The 19,502-nt window shown below is 39.0% G+C and overlaps 1 protein-coding gene across 1 annotated transcript in view; it reads left to right on the top strand.

Annotated features, from left to right (window-relative positions):
* The window catches only part of LOC139003541 (guanylate-binding protein 6-like), a 29,969-nt gene extending 15,765 nt beyond the window's left edge, over positions 1 to 14,204 (top strand). Inside the window, exons 4-9 of the mRNA XM_070405544.1 lie at positions 6,607 to 6,716; positions 6,935 to 7,131; positions 8,807 to 9,052; positions 10,329 to 10,609; positions 12,425 to 12,501; positions 13,946 to 14,204. Coding sequence (XP_070261645.1) covers positions 6,607 to 6,716; positions 6,935 to 7,131; positions 8,807 to 9,052; positions 10,329 to 10,609; positions 12,425 to 12,433 — 843 coding nt within the window. The 3' untranslated portion in view covers positions 12,434 to 12,501; positions 13,946 to 14,204. The remainder of the gene's footprint in view (positions 1 to 6,606; positions 6,717 to 6,934; positions 7,132 to 8,806; positions 9,053 to 10,328; positions 10,610 to 12,424; positions 12,502 to 13,945) is intronic.
* The last annotated feature ends 5,298 nt before the right edge of the window (positions 14,205 to 19,502 follow it).

The raw sequence follows: 19,502 nt of genomic DNA, 5'->3' as shown, positions 1-19,502 counted from the left end.
GCTTAAGTGCCTTCCCAGGGGGCCTTCCACACAGTGGAAGAGATAAAATCCTTTCATGTTCTTATTAAATTGCTGCCAAACAATTAGTTTGTAAGATTGTTTGGAATAAATGTATAATATGCTGTTGTAAAATATTAAAAATTATTAATGAGCTTTTGTTATTTTAAATTATATCTTAAAATTCTACTGTTGTATTTTAAGAAATATTAAATAAGATAACTTGTTTTGCCCTTACTTAGAGGCAAAAACTTAAAATATATATTTATTAATATTTATTTGATAAAGCTTTCTATGTGATTTCAAGTATATTAAATTGGCTTTATTAAAAAATCCTTTAAGAAGAGAGAATAAACTTTTGAAAACATTTCAGGGCCCATGAAATGTCCTAAAGTCATTCCTTGATTATAATTTTGTAATCTAACTTAAAAGACTATTAAATACATATGTGTATATATAATTTAAAGATTATATACCTCTTATAATTATTAAGAGATATCAATTAAATTAAAACTGATCTTTGTATTTAAAAATTTTGGTTGGGATTATAGAATTTATCCTCTTTTTTCAATTAGACAAATGTTGAAATATGATTTCTCCCAATTTATTTAACCAGAACTTTAAACTCTTAGCTGGCAAGTTAAATATTTAGCTTTTCTTAATCAGTAACATTTTTAAGAATAAACTTCAAAAATACAAGACATAATCAATAGATTTAATTCTGTCCTTTAGGTTTTTCATGAGGGAAATTTAGATTACTATTTTAGCATTTTGTTATTTCAGAATATCTAATTTAATTTAGTAAACTCTCAAAGCCTTGGGCTGCCATTGACTGGAAACAGGTAACCATTAAAATGCAAATTAGTTACATTCTTTCTACTAAGGATGGGAAACTGAGAAGCAAGCCTCTTTTTAAAAGTTGCTACTGACAGGAAATTTTTGGCCTACCTCGGCTGTTGGGGGAAGGGAGGCTAGCCCTTCCTCTATTAGAAATTGCTTTGGGAAGCCAGCCTTAATTAAAGGGTGTAGCCATCTTTTACCTGGGCTACTTAGATTTTTATAATTAATATATTTTAATAAGTCTTGAGATTTAAATCTAATTTATTATTTTAAGGCATATTCTTTAGCAAATTTTTGTAACAGACAATTTTACTGAATTTCCTTTTTGGCCTTGAAGTTAACCTTTTAACACCCTTTATTAGTATTTAAAAACTGTTCTTTATTATGGAAATGCCAATCCTGCTGCTAGAATCTAGCCAGCATCTTTTTTCCTTTGGGTTAAATTTTGCTATTTTTGTTAGGAAATAATCAGTCTTGGGTTTTATTTTGTATATTTGCAAAGAGATTTCAGCTTAAAACTCTATCTAAATGTCCAAAGTCAGACAATGCGCGTCTTGGTTCCAAGCTAGTTTTCTCTTTACACGTGTACAGAAATCCCAGACGTATTTTTAAATTTCAGATCCGGTGGCATTTGCTGTAGCTGTATCAGAAATGCAAGGAAATTGTCATTTCTTCTCTATGTGGAAGGTTTTAAATCTAATGATATTTTGTTTATTTCAGTAGGCAAGGGCAGCACCCAGGGCAGACAGAATGTCTTATTCCTATGGATCCAAGGTCCAGCCCGGTACTTCCAGGGGTTGCTCGGAATAGCTCTTGTATCTATTTTGTTTTCTGTGGCAGGCTGGATGCTGTGCAGCCTGCTGGCCTTGAGAAGGCATAGGGACAGGAGGGTAAATAGACAATGCCCCTGTTATTTGCCATGGCTGGGCTGGCCCCTTTTGGTAGTTTCCCGACTGGTGTTGAGGCAAAGAATTTCCCTGGATATCTGTCTTAGATTTACACTCATTTGCACAATGTTTTCCTTTTTTACATTTAGGGCACAGTCCAGGTTGTTCGGGACCTCTGCCATTTCCTTTATTAACCCCTTTATTAGAAGGACACTGTTTTGCCATGTGTCCTGTTCCTCCACAAGTGTAACACTTGTATGTTGGACTTTTCCCTGTGCTAAATTGTTGCTGAAGAATTCCTTCAATGGTGGTTCCGTTTAATGCAGCTGCAACGGCAACTCCTTGTATATATGAGGGACCAATATCTGCACAAATGCGGATATAATCTGAGAGAGTCCCCTGTCTTTGATAGGGCCGCAGTGCAGCTTGGCAGGCAGTGTTGGCGTTTTCATATGCCAACTGTTTAACTATTAACATGCCAGCCTCTCCATCCACCACTACTCGGCCAACAGCCTGTAATAGGCGAGAGACAAAATCCTGATACTTTTCATCTAGCCCTTGAATAATTTTTGAGAGCTCCTCTGTTTTCTGACCAGAGGTGGGTAACTTTTTCCAGGCTCTAATCCCAGCTCCATTAATCTGTCCATAAGCTTCCTGGGGGTATTGAATTTGATTGTGGGTATCAGCATAAACTCCTTCACCTACCAGCATTTCATAAGAAATATTAATCTGGGCAGCTCGATTACGAGAAGCTTGCTCCTTAGCCTTTTCATCATATTCTGATTTCCACAAGAGATAATCCCCTCCTGATAAACAAGCCTTGGCAATAGCTCTCCAATCATTAGGTGGGAGAGCCTCTGAGGCCATAGTTTCCAAGATGGTTAAAGTATAAGGGGAAGTGGGCCCATACTGAGCACAGGCTGTTTTTAACTCTTTTAAGGTTTTAAAAGGAAGCGGTTCATAAGCACGCTCACGCTGTCCCGTGTGAGGATTCACCTGTTCCATAACAGGGAAGGCTTGAATGCCCAATTCCTCACCACACTTTCGTGCTCCCTGCAAAGCCATCTGGAGAGGGGAGAGTGGAACTGGTGCTGCACAAGGCAGCGGAGAGCTGCGGGAACGGCCCCCTCGGCTTCTCTTTTTCTTGCCAAGAAGCTTTAATTTTTCTAAAAAGCATTCCGACACATCCTCTATATCACTGCCCTCTTCAGTTCCAGCAGAAAAATATTCTTCCTCCTCTTTTGCCTGAACAATACCTGTATTATCATTATGACAAAGAGCAGCAGCTTCCTCAAAATCCCCCTCATCTTGAGGAGTTAAATTGCCTTTAAAAGTTACATTATTTCTTTTTAATATACTGTCTTTTTTAGACCCCTGTTTTGTGCTATCACGCTGTTTCTCCTTTTTTTCTGGCTTAAGAGACGGTTGATTATGGTCATGCCTGGGATCTAAACAATCCCGTATTAAATTCGATAAGGAAATGCAGACCTCCTGAGTGAATTTTAAAAAATTTTCTACTTGCTTGTCATTAACCTTAGTTCCTCTACTATTAAGCATAGACTTTAACATTTGCCCATAAAGGGCATTTTCTCTAGATTCTAATTGCCCCATGCTTTACTCCCGACTATCAAAAAATTGCTCCTCCCTTACCTTAACGAGTGCACTCTTTATCCGGAGGAGTTCCTCACCGTCATCTCTCCAAGCCCGACGGAGTTCCTCACCGTCTTTTTCCCAGTTCCTCAGTCCCTGTTCGGGTGCCAGATCTGTCAGGGCCAGCCTGACAGGGTTGAGCCGGGCTGAGGCAGGGAGGTGGGAATTGAGAAAAGAAAGAAAGACAGGAAAGCGGGATCGGTAGGACCCCAGTTCTCTTGGTGAACTGAAGCAACTTTATTAGCCACACAATACTATTTATACATAACACACTGAATAGGAGGTCTGTCAAGAGGAATGTATTCTTTGTTCCTCTTAATCTCTAAGGGAAGGACACAGCAGAAGGACAAGTTCTCAGTACAACATATCTCAGTAAACAGTTACAGACTTCTTAGTAAGCTCTGAGAGGCTGTTCTCATTCTACAAATGTTGCTCTTATTCTACTGATAAATGCCATCCAAACAAGTCTGGGAAAACTGTGTGGGTGAGAATCCCAGCCTTGCTAGCCCCAACAGGTGCAAGGACCTTGCCAGCTTACATCTGGCCCCCAACAATCCATGAACATGGTATGTTCTTCCATCTGTTTATGTCTTCCTCTGTCTCTTTTCTCAGTGTCCTGTAGTTTTCTGAGTACAGGTCTTTTACCTCCTCAGTTAAGTTTATTCCTAGGTAGCTTAATTTTTTTTGGTGCGATGGTAAATGGGATTGTTTTTTTAGTCTCTATTTCTGTATGTTCACTATTGGTGTATATAAATGCCACAGATTTCTGGGTGTTAATTTTGTATCCTGATACATTGCCAAATTCATTTATTAAGCCTAATAATTTTTTGATGATGTCTTTAGGGTTTTCTATGTACAGTATTATGTCATCTGCGAATAATGACAGTTTTATGTCTTCTTTTCCAATTTGGATGCCTTTTATTTCTTCTTCTTGTCTAATTGCTATGGCTAGGACTTCAAGAACTATTCCAACAGGAGTGGTGAAAGTGGGCATCCCTGTCTTGTTCCTGTTCTTAGGTGGCAGGGTTTTAGTTTTTGTCTATTGAGTATTATGTTGGCTGTAGGTTTGTATACAAGGCTTTTATTATGTTGAGGAATGATACCTTTATTCCCATTATTCTGAGGATTTTTATCAAGAAAGGGTGTTGGATTTTGTCAAATGCTTTTTCTGCATTGATTGATATGATTATGTCATTTTTTGTCTCTCAATTTGTTTATGTGGTGTATCACTTTTATTGATTTACAGATGTTGTACCATCCTTGCATTCCTGGGGTAAATCCTACTTGGTTATGGTGTAATTTCTGATGTAATGCTGGATCCAATTTGATAAATTTTGTTGGGGATTTTGGCATCTATGTTCATGAAGGATATTGTCCTGTAATTCTCTTTCATTGTGTTGTCTTTATCTGGTTTTGGTATTAGGGTAATGCTGGCTTCATAGAATGAGCTTGGAAGTGTTCCTTACTCTTGAATTTTTTGAATAGTCTGAGGAATATAGGTTTTAGTTCTTTCTTGAATGTTTGGTAATACTCCCCTATGAAGCTGTCTGGCCCTGGGCTTTTGTTTGCTGGAAGCTTTTTGATGACTGCTTCAATTTCTTCCATAGTTATCAGTCTATTGAGATATTTAGATGCTTCCTGATTGAGTTTTGGAAGTTTTTATTTTTCTAGGACTATGTCCATTTCCTCCAGGTTGTCTAGTTTGTTGGAATATATTTGTTCATAGTATTTTTTAACAATCCTTTTTATTTCTGTGTGGTCTGTTGTTATTTCACCTCTTTCACTTCTGATTATTTTTATTTGGGCTCTCTCTCTTTGCTTCTTGGTGAGGCTGGCTAGAGGTTTATCAATCTTGTTTATCCTTTCAAAGCACCAGCTCTTGGTTTCATTGATCTTTTTATTGTTATTTTGGTCTCTATGTCATTTATTTCTGCTCTGATCTTAATGATCTCCTTGCTTCTGCTCACTCTGAGCTTTTCTTGTTGCTCTCTTTCTAATTCCTTAAGTTGCAGAGTTAGATGGGAACTACTAACATTTTTTCTTGTGTTTTTTTTTTTTTTTGAAATAGGTCTGTAGAGCTATAGACTTCCCTCTCAGGACTGTTCTCATTGTGTCCCATAGATTTTGAATTGTTGTCATCTGTTTAGAGAATGATTTTTATTTCTTCTTTGATCTCTTTGGTGGCCCAATCACTGTTGTATCCCATTTACCTTTTATGTTATAGCATTGGTTTGCACTCCTGGCAAAGCTGATCACCTTTGAATTTTTTATTGTTTTTATTGTAGTTTATTTCTAATATTATGCCATTGTGGTCTGAGAAAGTGCTTGATATGATTTCAATCTTCTTGAATTTGGAGAGACTTTGCCTGTGACCCAATATGTGGTCTATCTTTGAAAATGTACCATGTGCACCTGAGAAGAATATATATTCTGTGGCTGTGGGGTAAAATGTTCTGAAGATGTCAATTAAGTCCATATGATCTAGTGAGTCATTTAGGATTGCTGTTTCTTTGCTGATTTTTTGTCAAGAGAATTTATCTAGTGATGTCAGTGGGGTATTAAAGTCCCCTACTATGATTGTGTTGTTGTTGATCTCTTCCTTGATATCTTTCAGGAGTTTTTTTATATATATATTTGGGTGTTCCTGCTTTGTGTGTATATATGTTTATCAGGGTTACATCCTCTTTCTGTATCCCATTTGCCTTTTATGTTATTACATTGGCTTGCACTCCTGACAGAGCTGATCAACTTGGATGCATTTACATGTTGCCAGGTGTATTTGCACCTCCAGGAAGTCATCGCTGGCAGTCAGAGATTGCCCTATGAAACTTTATATCCCCAAAACTAAATGCGGTATCTGGCATTTTTTAGATCCACAATGAGAAGTTGGTGAATTTAATTGACTTGCATTTGTGTCACTAATAAGCTCATGCTCAAGAGAAAGTTGCAAATAAATCTTACCCATTTCTCATTGCATACTTCCATGTTCTTGAGACTCTTTTAAATGTTTTACACACATTTACATTGTCATTCACTTCTCTTAATTGCCAAGAAACATGGGCCATGAGAGGCGTGAATGTGAATACCCAAAATGAGGTTTGAATTTACCACTGTCTTCACTGTGTATGTTATTGTCCTACTGTTCAGTTTTAGTAGAGATGGCATAGTGCATGGACAAATGAACAGGAGAATGAACTGTAGACACCTAAGTCCACTTCTGTGCATTTTCTAGGGGGACTCAAAAAATGACTCATGGATCTTTGCCCTGGCCGTGCTTCTGAGCAGCATGTTCATCTACAACAGAATGATCCAAATCAACCACCATGCCCTGGAGCAGCTGCAGTATCCTTCCAGGAAATGAACCACCATGTGACATGGAGTCTATGGGAATGTAACAGAGACTATTTTGTTATTGTTTTCATTCTTTTTTCCTCGTGTCAATAATTATGGTTGAGGAGAAAGGGACACTGGGTGAATGGGACTGTTCATAAAAAGTATTGCTGGGTAAGATCTGGAAATTTTGGCGGGAAACATTTCTCATTCCTTAGCTAAGATCTCAGCTATGTGACTGAACTAACAAAACTAATCAGAGCAAAATCCTCTCCCAGCTCTGGTGAAGCAGGTGACTCAGCCGAGTTGGTGAGTTTCTTTCCAGACTTTGTTTGGGTTGTACGGGATTTCATGCTGGAGCTGAAGTTAGATGTTCGCACCATCACTGAAGATGAGTACCTGGAGCATGCCTTGAAGTTGGCTCCAGGTATCAAAGAATGGTCTGGGTGGTGGAGGTATAACATTTGACTCTTAGTTTAGAACTCACATTATATTCCTGACCAGAGGACTATAATATAAAGTTGTATACGGCAATCTCTGTCCTCCTGAGATGACTTGCTGGGGTGTAAATACACATGGCAACATGTAAATGCCTCCAAGGTGATGAACTCTGCCAGTAGTGAAACCCAATGTAGGATGTGATCAGTGAACCTTATGATACAATACTTAAGGTCAGTTTTTATTTTTTATTGCATTGAGGCATGTGCTTATGGTGATATGAACATGACAGGTTGGGTATGGTTTCAATTGTTAGCAATACTGAAAAAAGTCAAGTGACTAGAATTTAAGCTGGCTGAGGAAATGAAATATCCAACATTGTATCAAAGATTTTAGGAAAACTGTCACCGTGAAAATTTGAGGATAGCAACCAGTGATAAGATGTCCGAGGGTGCCCTGACAGGTTTAGCTCAGTGGATAGAGTGTCGGGCCGTGGACTGAAAGGTCCCGGGTTCAATTCTGGTTGAGGGCATGTACCTTGGTACAGGCTCGATCCCAACTAGGGGGCATGCAGGAGGCAGCTGATTGATGTTTCTCTTTCATAGATGTTTCTTACACTCTATCCCTCTCCCTTCCTCTCTGTAAAAAGTAAAAAAAAAAAAAAAAAAAGATGTCCTATGGCTCAAATACTTGTGTTCTGATTAAATTTAGAGCTCCTCTGTTTCTATTTGGAGAAAAATGCCATCACGATGGAAGACAGGGTCAAAAAGATATCAAATGACTCATTTTAAAAATATATTTCATATCTATTTTAATGGCCCCACAAATTAACATATTATTCTAGTAAGACTGTCAAAATATTCATTATCCCTCTCTTATAACATCACCCTCTTCATTCTATAGGCTATTATCATATGAACAGAATAAATTCATTACACAGAATAAATTTAGCAGAGAGAAAAATGGGTACCTAAACGCATGTCAATTTTTGCTTATTTAATATTTTATTTATTTATTCAAAATCATTTATTGAACAACTGATATATGCCCAGAATTTCTCAGTATGACATTGACACATCCAATAAAATCCAATGTAGAGAACATGTGAGGTCTTTAAGTGGCATTACATTAAGCTTATATATTTATATAGTCATTATTTGTTACTTTGATTTTTAGAAGTTGTTCTTTACTGTTCTGAGTATTGTCTGTCCTGGAAATATCATAAATTGCCATATATCTATCAGGAAATATTTGACTCTGACTTTAGAACCCACATTATATTTCTGACATGAAGACTATAATGTCAAAAGTATTTCTGACAATTTGGGGGATTACTCTATCATTCAAAAATATCTAAAGAACAGTCAAAACTTTGGACACCATGGAAAGTCTAAAGGAATCAATCATAAGTTTCTTCAGATGCTATGAATGCCTCCATGCCTCCTCTTCTTCCTTAGAAGTATTTCTTTTATTCCTGGCTTTACACAAAAAATAAAAATAAATCTGTTTGGAAGAGATTAGCATTGCATTCATTTTCATGATTTAATAGAAGGATATATGAAAGCACCAGAGAAACAATGATGCAAAGACCCTTAGAAATGTATGTCCTTTCCTGAAGACTGTCTCACCAGTCACTGCTCTTTTTTTATTTTTTTTCCCTACAGGCGAGAATCCCCAAATCCAGCATTCCAACATGCCTAGAGAGTATATCAAGAAGTTCTTTCCCAAGCGAAAGTGCTTTGTGTTTGATCGGCCGACAAATGACAAAAACTTGTTACAACATATGGAGGGGGTGTCAGAAAACCAACTAGAGTGCAGTTTCCAGGTTCAATCTAAAAATTTCTGTGACTATATCTTCACAGCTGCAAAAACCAAAATTCTCAGAGAAGGAATCATTGTCACCGGCAATCGTGAGTGTCCTTTGTTACAGCATGTCCTTCTGCATTTTTCTTCATGTGATGAAGCTGTGACTGTGCTCAGGGTTTGTCAGTAGTTCTGTTTCCTGCTCTATGGGGTATGGAAAAGCAGAGATTCAGGCCACACATGGACATACATGTTTTTCATTAAAGTTTCCCTATCTGAGGGATTATTGAAGCCTAATGTATCTCATGAAACTAATACACGAATGACATAAGCACAAGCTGCTGTTAAAGACAGGAATCTGCATGATGATGACAAGACCGATGAGATGAGTGTATCTTGGCAAGGATACAGAAGATATTTTTTTGAATTTACACCATTTAGAAAAAATATGCAGCAGAATATAAGCCACTGAAAGTTCATTAGAGCTTGAGAAGAAAATTTAACTATAGTCTTGTGTATAAGGCTAGATTTATAGATGTATACCACTAGAGCATACTTACAGTGTCCTGGGCTGAGATGTACCCATGCTTGGTTTAATATTTTAGTCACCATCCTGAAATGTTTGATGATTTTTTTTATATGGGCCCAAGTTTTCACTGGAAATTTTGCTTACAAAATTATCTATTTTACCTATCTGTAAAATAAACTCTTTTAAAATGTATTTCTATTGGGAAATGGTTCCAGGAAACTCTTGAATATATTAGTTGAAATCATTAAGTATAAATTATCATGAGATGAATTTGAGAACCATAAAAGAGAGAGTGTATAGGAGATATAATGATGTTATTACAAGGAGGTGGATTTATCCTATATAATAAAAGACTAATATGCAAATAGACCAAACTACAGAAGGACCTGTCACTATGATGCACACTGACTACCAGGAAGCAGACGCTCAAAGCAGGAGCTGCCCTCTGGTGGTCAGTGAGCTCCCATTGGGGGAGCACTGCTTAGCCAGAAGCCAGACTCATGGCTGGTGAGCATAGCGGAGGTGGCAGGAGGCTCTCCTGCCTCCATGGCAGCACTAAGGAGCAGGGAGCAAAGCAGTAAGGAGCAGCAAGCAGGTGGGCAGTAAGGAGCGAGAGGTCCCTAACTATGAGAGAGCACATGCCAGGCTGAGGCACCCCCCCTCCAGTATAGTATATAAAGGATGAGGAGACAAGAATGAGGACAAGGAGGAAAATGGGAAGGAAAGGAAAAAAGAGAAAACAGAAAGCTTCATTTCATTAAAATTGCTTTTATTTTTAGAATACCGATCTCTAAAGCTTGTGAAACAGTGAGTAAGAACTTCCTGCCATTCCTCAAATATCATGTGTCATTCAGGGCTGGGGACCTTGGCAAAGACCTATGTGGATACCATAAAGAGTGGAGCAGTGCCTTGTTTGGAAAATGCAGTGATAACTCTGGCTGAGTGTGAGAATTCAGCAGCCATGCAGAAGGCAGCTGACCACTGCAGCCAGCAGATGGCCAAGAGAGTGAGCTTCCCCACAGACACGCTGCAGGAGCTGCTTGATCTGCATGCAGGCTGTGAGAAGGAAGCCATTGCAATCTTCATGGAGAACTCCTTCAAGGATGATAACCAGGTGTTCCAAAAGAAGCTTGAGGTAATAGGTCTTAGCATATACCTTTCCTAATTCCTGTTCTTGTAGATTGATGCCTACTGATAGATAGAAATTTTTATTAGCTAAGTGGGCTGATTCCCTCTGTAATAGAAAGCAAAAGACTCTGAGAAAAAATAAATCTCACAGCTTCTAGAGACTTTGCAGACCATCACAGATTCAGCCCAAACGTTTAGCCAGACGAATCAACAGAAATGCAGAATAAATCAAAGTAGCTTTCACTTCACACAGACCAGTTAATGAGCAACCAAGACAGACAAACACTGATACTCACACTCTCTCAGTAGACTAGCCCAGACTGGAGCTGAGCAGATAAACAGAACCTACCGGAGGAGTTAAGACTGCATCTAGTCCCCCTTCTCGATAGCAAATTGGCTAGTCCCACACAAACAAACAGCTGTTCACTCATACTTCCTCAATGTTTCAGCATTCATCCCAATTCCACAATCTCCATTGAATCCTTTTTAAAATTTTTCAACATGCAATTGAGAACAGTGGGTTTACTTTGTCCCAACCCCATGATGATTGGTGGCGAGAGACAGACAAGGGAGGGGTGACCTGTTTTCATAGATCCTCACTTAGATGCCCGCCTGGCTGCATCCCTTGGGAGCTTAGATTCCTCTCAGCTAAGGTGCACCCGTATAAACCCCGGGCCTGGTCACCTCCACGTGGAAGTGAGTCACCGTTATGCCATATGACGAATCTCGGAACCGCAGGTTGGGGCCCACTCAGACTCCGTAACCGAAGTCATGGAGCCACACAAAGGAGAGAGGGGGCAGACCCCCTTCCTTCACACTCACACACTTTCACCAGACATTCACTCAGAGTTTAAACAATCCACCCAAATTCCTAACTGATTCCCAATTCCTGAGGGAGCTTTGTGGCTTCCCAGGAGGTGATCAAGCTCTCTTTCCATTCACTCAGAGTGGACCAGATGGTAGGGGATTGGGGCCCCTACCATACAGGTTCTGCAGACAGGTCCAGAAGAAGTGTCTGTCCACGCTCTCCAGATGCCAGCTGGGTGTCCTTGGTTGAGGTCCGGGAGTGTCCGGAGTCCCCCGGTTCAATTCTGCTAAATCAGCAGAGTGGTGCCTCCCAGAGGCCTATCTGGCTCCCCCGGTCCTCAAACCCAGTCCACACCAGAGGCCAAGAGGCCACGATGGGTGGTTCCCGAAATGGCAGGGAACCAATAATGTTACAGAAAAAAACGGAGAAGAACCAAGCAACGCTCTGAGAGTTTGGAGTTACACTTTATTCACTGCAGTGGGCTTAGGGAAATGAATCCAAATTCTAAGCAAAGCTACAAGCAGAACTTCCCTTTTTATGGAAGAACCAGCCCTTTGTGTGCTTGCTGGTGGCCTTGAAAACTACACAGTTCTATCCAATTAAAAAATGCATCTGGCATGGCATTGGGTGTATCAAGTCTCTGGCCTACAAGGTCAGACAGCTAAGTTTATCTTCCCCATTATTTAAGCAGGCTAGAAAGCAAACTTATTTTTTCAGAATAAGAGGCCGTCTAAAGAATAGCAGAGAATTCCAAACAGTAGTTTTACAGAATAGGGGTTTGCCTTCACATCAGTTCACCTGAAATCAAAGAATAACAAGTGTAGTTCATAGTTCTAGGGGATTTTTAACTGTTATTTACACTTAAAATTACTCAGTTTTGCTTACTCAGTTCAAAAATTCTCAAAAGAAGTTTTCTCTATAAAATAACAATAATACAAAAAAGATGGGTTGAAAGGGAAAATAAGATTATAACAATTTAATCCCCATGTTTCTCCGCTTATTTTTCTTCCTCAGAATCTATAGGAAAAATGATTGAGGAAATGCAAAAGAAAAATGAGCAGATGATGGAAGAGATAAACAAGAATTATGAGGTAAAAATAAAGCAATTGACTGAGAAGATGGAGATGGAGAAGGCCCAGTTCATGGCAGAGCAAGAGAGGATTCTAAATCTTAAACTTTAGGCATTCAACTCTGTCATCGCCATTCTATTTTTCACTGCACTTAATAAAAAATGTGCTTAGAAGTTAGATCGTTATGTAAGATTAAGAATTTTTCTAGCCCAAACACTAGTAGATACTTCATTCTCATACTGCTTCTACCTGTGACCATCTCTGGTTACTAAAGGGTATTACTCGAAGGATAAAATCTCATGGGATCCTTTATTATTAAATCACTAATAAGCAGAAGCTATTCACTGCCAGGCACTGTGCAATGGCTTTACAATCAGTCTGTTATCAAATCCTTATGTTAAGTTGTAGGTACTATGATATTCTCTTTTTCAAATGAGGAAATTGTAATTTCATGAGGGATAAGTAATGTTTCAGAATCCTGCCTTGTGGAAGAATAGCTGGTCTGTCTATTCTACTCAGTAAAGTTCAAATTGATTCTCTTTCTGCCAGACCTGTATAACTTTATCTCTGCAGGAACCCTAATGAGTAGGAGGAAGACTCTATGACCATATACACTATTAATCATGTAATTATATACCCAGGCTGCGTGTATCATCCTGTTCTCCAGGCTCTACTTCAAGTAATTGTTGTGTCCAGATGTCCACCCAGAAATACAGTGTGGACTGGCACAAGCCCTGATCTCCTAAAATTATTAATGTTATCTTGCCTCTAAGTCAGCGGTTCTCAGCCTGTGGGTCGAGACCCCTTTGGGGGTCGAACGACCCTTTCAAAGGCGTAGCCTAATATATCCTGCATATCATATATTCACATTATGATTCATAACAGTAGCAAAATTACAGTTATGAAGTAGCAACAAAAATAATTTTATGGTTGGGGATCACCACAACATGAGGAACTGTATTAAAGGGTCACGGCATTAGGAAGGTTGAGAACCACTGCTCTAAGTTTTGGAGAGTTGTACTAAGTTCCCTCATCAAACATCTGCTATGATTCTGAATCATGTAGTAACTTTCCCAATGCAATTCACTCATCTTTCTCACCTTCTTAGATAAATATTTGAGAGGCCACACTACCGAGATCAGAGTTGAAGGAAAAAATGATATAATTTCCAGGGAGAGTGTGGTGCATGTGGCTGAAGAGGGCCAAGAATATGATTCTGGATCACTAAAAGTTTAGAAACTGTAAGAGAACAACATTTCCGTAGCTAAATAGAACCCAGAAATATTAATAAAAAACAGGGTACTCTGGAGAGAGTGAAATATTAGAAATTGAGAAGTGCACTTAGTTCACAAATAAGTTTCAAAAACTCATGAAGGATTAACATAGGTATTGAAAAGGGAAATAATTTGGCAAATGTGGGAAATGTTTTACATTGTGTGAATTCAGTCTTCATTTTTTCTCTCAGATAAAATTACAGTCTCTCCAGAAGAAATACAAGGAAGATATCCAGGAACTTCAATTTGAAGTAAAATATATGCAGAGGAAAATAGAAAGAAACAACTGTATCATACTCTAAAAATGCTAGGAGCATAACTTCCTAACCAGCTCCCTCCCTCCACAGGAAACTACTTGATTGAGCAACTTCTGAATGTCACACAGTTGCCACTAAACTAAAATTAGAATCAGGATGTTTGTAATTTTGCTGAACCAAAAAACCTGCAAAAACAAAATAAACTGCAAATACAATGTTTCCCTACAGAGTGATTCAATTCTTGCTGAATATAGTAATAATGATTAGTATGATCCTTACATGGATTCTTTATTTAAAAGCATGGTTACTGAGTCTAGAGACACATTAAATTATATAATGAGATGCATTTTACAATGAGGAGGTATCAGGTGGGTTCTGTTCAGGGAAGACTTGCTCTCCCTCACATACTTCACCCTTCTAGACATCTTAAGCCCCATGCTAGTGCTCAAGGGTTTACTTTGGTTTTGGGATAGGGTTGGAGTGTTGTGAATTTAAGGCAAAGCTGATGGAAGTGAACAAAGCCGTGGGACACAATCATCATCATTTCTGCCAAGTAGTCTATGGCTCATGGGCTGGCTGCAAATCAGGGAGACCTGGGACAATTGACTGCAAGGTGCAGATAGAGTACAGTTCTTGGTTGGGTGGTGGCTACATGGTCTGTGGGCACAGATGGGACTCTGGGATTCTGGTAGAAGAAGTACTTGCCTCTGTGCAAAATGGATATATGTGTGGATGCTTCACCCTTCCTGTCTACAAAATAATTCTGGGTAATTACTGTCCATCCACAGGCCACCCACCTCTCTGTCTTCTATTCTCTTTTCTTAGTCTTATTCTTCCCACAATTCAGAAAGTAAACTCTACAGTCATAGAAAGGGGAGTTTGAACTCAAACTTGAAAGCAATTTATTTTTTTTCCTCTGAGAACCATAACAATAATCCTGCAAAACTTAAACTAGACTCTATTGTTCTCTCAGCCTTTCTGCTTTTGTGTAGGAACAATATTTTGAGGGGGGGGGAAGAATATTGACCTTCAACTCCCATCATATGCAAACTAAATTTGAGATGAATCATAGTCTTAAATGCAAAGTGAATATTTAAAAGAAAGCTTCTGGAAAAAAATAGATGAAATTTTTATAATCTTAGTGTGAAAGGGAACTCTCGTGCACTGATGATGAGACTGAAATTGATGTCGCCATCATGAAAAACATTATGGAGATTATTACCATTCAAAATAAAAAGAAAACTACCATATGATTCAGCAATTCCACTTCTAGGTATTTAGCCAAAAAAAGAAAAAAAAGAAAACACTAACTCAGAAAGATATATGTAGTCCTATATTCATTGCAACATTATTTATAATAACCAGTATATGAAAACACTCTAAGGGTTCATTGACAATTGAATGGATAAAGAAAATGTGACATATACACTGAGTGGCCAGATTATTATGATCTCTAAACGCATAATAATCTGGCCACTCAGTGTATATATATATATATATATATATATATATATATATATACAGTATATAATACTCAGCCATAACAAAAAATGAAACTTTGCCATTTGCAACAGCATGGATGGACCTTGAGAGCATATGCTAAGTGAAATAAATCAGAACAGAGAAAGTCGAATACCATATGGCTTCATATGTGGACGAAAAAAAACAGCCTGTTTATAAATGGAACTAGAGGCCCGGTGCACAAAATTTGTGCATGGGATGGGAAAAGAGTGTCCCTCGGCCTGGCCTGCACCCTCTTGCAATCCGGAACCCTTTGGGTAGGGTCCCTAGGCCTGGCTGGAGATCAGGGCCTATCAGGGTTTTCCTTCCCCCAGCTGCTGGCAGCTGGCCCCGTCCTCAGCACTCCACTGCTTGCCATTTGTGGGGCACCACTCCCCCTCTCATGCCACTGGTCGCCTCCCTCTTTTGGGCAACAGGTGTGGGGTGTGATCACTTGGCTGGCCTGAGCCTTCCTCTGCTGGGCGATCTATCATGGGGCTTTGTGATCCTTGGCTCTGCAGAGGGAGGCCCCCGCAACCGCTGCAGTGCTGCTGGCCCAGTAGCCTGGGCCTCCCTTTTTGAGGAGATTGTGGAGGCGCCCCCACCCTCCTCAACAATTGATTGCCTTGTGGGCCAGTGGCCTGGTCCTCCCTCTGCAGGGCGATTGTGGGGCAATAGCCGGCCCCTGGACCAATGGCAATGCACCCACCTTGGTTGGCCTGGCACCAGTGCGTGTCATAGCATGGTTGTCCAGAAGGTCATCCGGATGGTCGTTCTGCTGTTCAGTTGTTCATTCGATTTGCATATTACACTTTTATTATTATAGATTGGGGGTTGCAAGAGGTACCAGATGAGGAGTAGCAGAAATCGGTAAAGGAAATCAAAAGGTACAGTCTTACAGGTATAAAATAAATAAGTCATTAGGATGTAATATACAGCATTGCACCTAGAGTCAATTATACTGTATTGCATATTTTAAAGTTGCTAAGATAGCATATCTTAGAAGTTCTGATGACAAGAAAAATATTCTGTAACCATGTATGGTGATGAATGTTAACTAGACTTACTATAGAGATCATTTTACAATATATACAGATATCAAACTGCTATGTTGTACACCTAAGACTAATATGTTATATGTTAATTATAACAATAAAAAAGAATTAAAATATTTCACTAATTAAAATGTCATAAAGTGATTCAGGGGGTGTTTTGGTGAGAAGTGTGCAAGGGTGATTTCTTTCCGGGATTCTTGTCCAGATGGATTTGATGAATAAAGCCAAGGACAAAAGTGGTAGGTGAGAAGTACAGAAACTTTATTGCAAACAGACACTATCTCTAAAACTTATAATCCTAAGTTTCTATTCCTAAGATTGTCTCTTGTCTGTTCACGTTGGAGCTGCTTTTGATCTGCCTAATGGTTGCTTTAAGACCTAGCAACCATTTCTTGCCAAGCCTTGAGACTGAAACCACTGGCTTCTCTGCTCAAAGAGTAAAACAGCCTCTTTTTTCCTGGCCAGAGATGTTTTATTACCACTATGGCTCTCCCAGCTGCTCAGGCCAAGGCTGCTTTTGATCTAACTTATGGCTGCGTAATTGTTCAGGCCAAGATGCCCCTATTCTCTCTGGATCCCCCTCCCTTCCTGTCTGCCTAATTAAGCTAGCTAGCTACCCTTATCAAAAGCAAAAAGCAAGACATCAACTAAAAAAAAGTAATTACAATGCAAATATCAATCAAAGAACTCCTATGCAGATTATATAAAGAACTCCCTTGCCTGGCTGGTGTGGCTCAATGGTAGAGCATCAACCTATGAATCAGGAGGACGTAGTTCAATCCCAGTCAGGACACATGCCAAAGTTCCAGGCTCGATCCCCGGAAGGGGGCATACAGGAGATAGCCAATCAGTGATTCTCTCTCATCATTGATGTTATTTTTCTCTCCCTTCCTCTCTGAAATCAATAAAAAAATTTTTCTTAACATTAAAAAGATTTTTCCTTAATTCATCAATTTTTAACCTTCTTTTCTCAAGGCACACATAAAGTAATTACTAAGGCTGCTTTTTTAAGAATTAGTTTATGTGTGTCATGAGATAAAAAAAAAAAAAAGAAGGTTGAAAATCATTGCCTTTAATCAATCTCACATGCTGAAAAGTTATACCCTTTAAAAATACCTCCCTGCCCTAACCGGTTTGGCTCAGTGGATAGAGCGTCAGCCTGTGGACTGAAGGGTCCCAGGCTCGATTCCGGCCAAGGGCATGTACCTTGGTTGTGGGTACATCCCCAGTAGGGAGTGTGCAGGAGGCAGCTGATCGATGTTTCTCTCTCATCGATGTTTCTAACTCTCTATCCCACTCCCTTCCTCTCTGTAAAAAAATCAATAAAATATATTAAAAAACAAAACAAAAAAACATAAAGCACATATGTACATATGTCAAAATAACGAAACTATTAAAAAAATAAATAAAAATAAAAATACCTCCCTGCCAATAAGCATGTATAAACAAATGGTATTTAATGTAATAATACTAACATGCAAATTAATTGGATCTGTGACTATATTTTAGAATAATCCAAGTATTCTAGAGACTGCAACTCCAAGTACACTGGGAAGAGAGGAAATTTACCTTTCTCTACGTAGCATTTAAAAGAAGAAGTCCCCAGAAATTTTTTCAAACAACCTCACCTAAAAACAAAAAGCAGGGAAACTGCACAGAATTCATAGTACTAAACAGAAAGGAGCTGTTTTCTTGATATCTAGTCTATTCCTAAAACTAAGAGCTTGTTCCTGTTTCCACTTACAAAGAACATGTTCAATACAAATACTTTCCATTTGTTCTTAATCGACACGATAGTCCTCACTCATGAGAAAAACAAGAGCCAGAGACTTTTTATTTATAAAAGGGCTGATCAGACTGTCTAAGGCAGTGAGGATAAAGGGAGACTCACAGCACCAGTATTTCAGTCCACATTTGCAAACACAGAGCCATGGATGAACCTAATTTGACCTTCCCCTTAGCATACTGGCTCATCATTTGAGGAAATCCTAAGTCAATCACCAGGGCCTTGTGACTCACTGAACTGCTATCAACAAACCACTAGCCCTGGCCACTGTTGCTCGGTAAGGTCAAGTGTTGTTCCCTGCAGCAAAAGGTTGCAGGTTCAGTTCCAGGTCAGGACATTTGCCCAGGATGTGCGCTTGATCCCTGCTAGAGGGCCTGTGGGAGGCTGTTTGGCTCTCATGTTGGTGTTTCTTTCTCTCTCCCCTCCCTTCCTCTCTTTCTAAAAATCAAAAACAACCAAACGAAAACATAACATACCTTTAAACTGTATTTACTGGTGTGTGAAATGCAAATAATAAAACCTACATTATATGCATGTGCTGAAGAATAAATTGAATGTAGTTAATGACACCTGCAAAGAGTTTAGAACCACAGCAGTGTTTGCATTTACTACCTGTTTGGTGATTGTGACACTAGAGACCCAGCACATGTGGGATTTGGACCTCACACTGCTAGACCAGGGGTGGGCAACCCCTGGCACGTGTGCCAAATATGGCACACGAGTAACTTTTGCTGGCATGCGAAACCCTCTCTTATAATCTTCCATTTACAATTTTTTTTCTTAATATCAACTTTTTTATTTTTTAGATAAATTCAGTGTAGGTGCATCTTAGATAAATAAATAATTTTACATAACATGTATAGATTAAAAAATAAATGTATTTTTCATCATCATATACTGTGTTTTTGTCGCTCAAATGAATTTTATTATTTCTTCAAGGCTCTTCACATACGTACACCTTAAGAGATATCAAGTAGGCGTAACATGTTCTCAAAAAATTAGGGTTGGCACGCAGAAGAATTTTGAGCCAGAGGTTTTGCTGGTTTTGGCACGCACTCACAAAAAGTTTGCACCCCTGTGCTAGACCATTGCTGCATTTTCCTTTTTTTTTTTAATCCCTCTCTTTCTTTTTCATTTTACTGAGCTGAAT

This window comes from Myotis yumanensis, unplaced genomic scaffold (genome assembly GCF_028538775.1).
Source record: "Myotis yumanensis isolate MYYU_CA2020_CCGP unplaced genomic scaffold, mMyoYum1.0.hap1 SCAF_2, whole genome shotgun sequence".
Lineage (NCBI taxonomy): Eukaryota > Metazoa > Chordata > Mammalia > Chiroptera > Vespertilionidae > Myotis > Myotis yumanensis.
The sequence above is the reverse complement of the archived record's forward strand: the minus strand, read 5'-3'. Positions and strand labels throughout refer to the sequence as shown.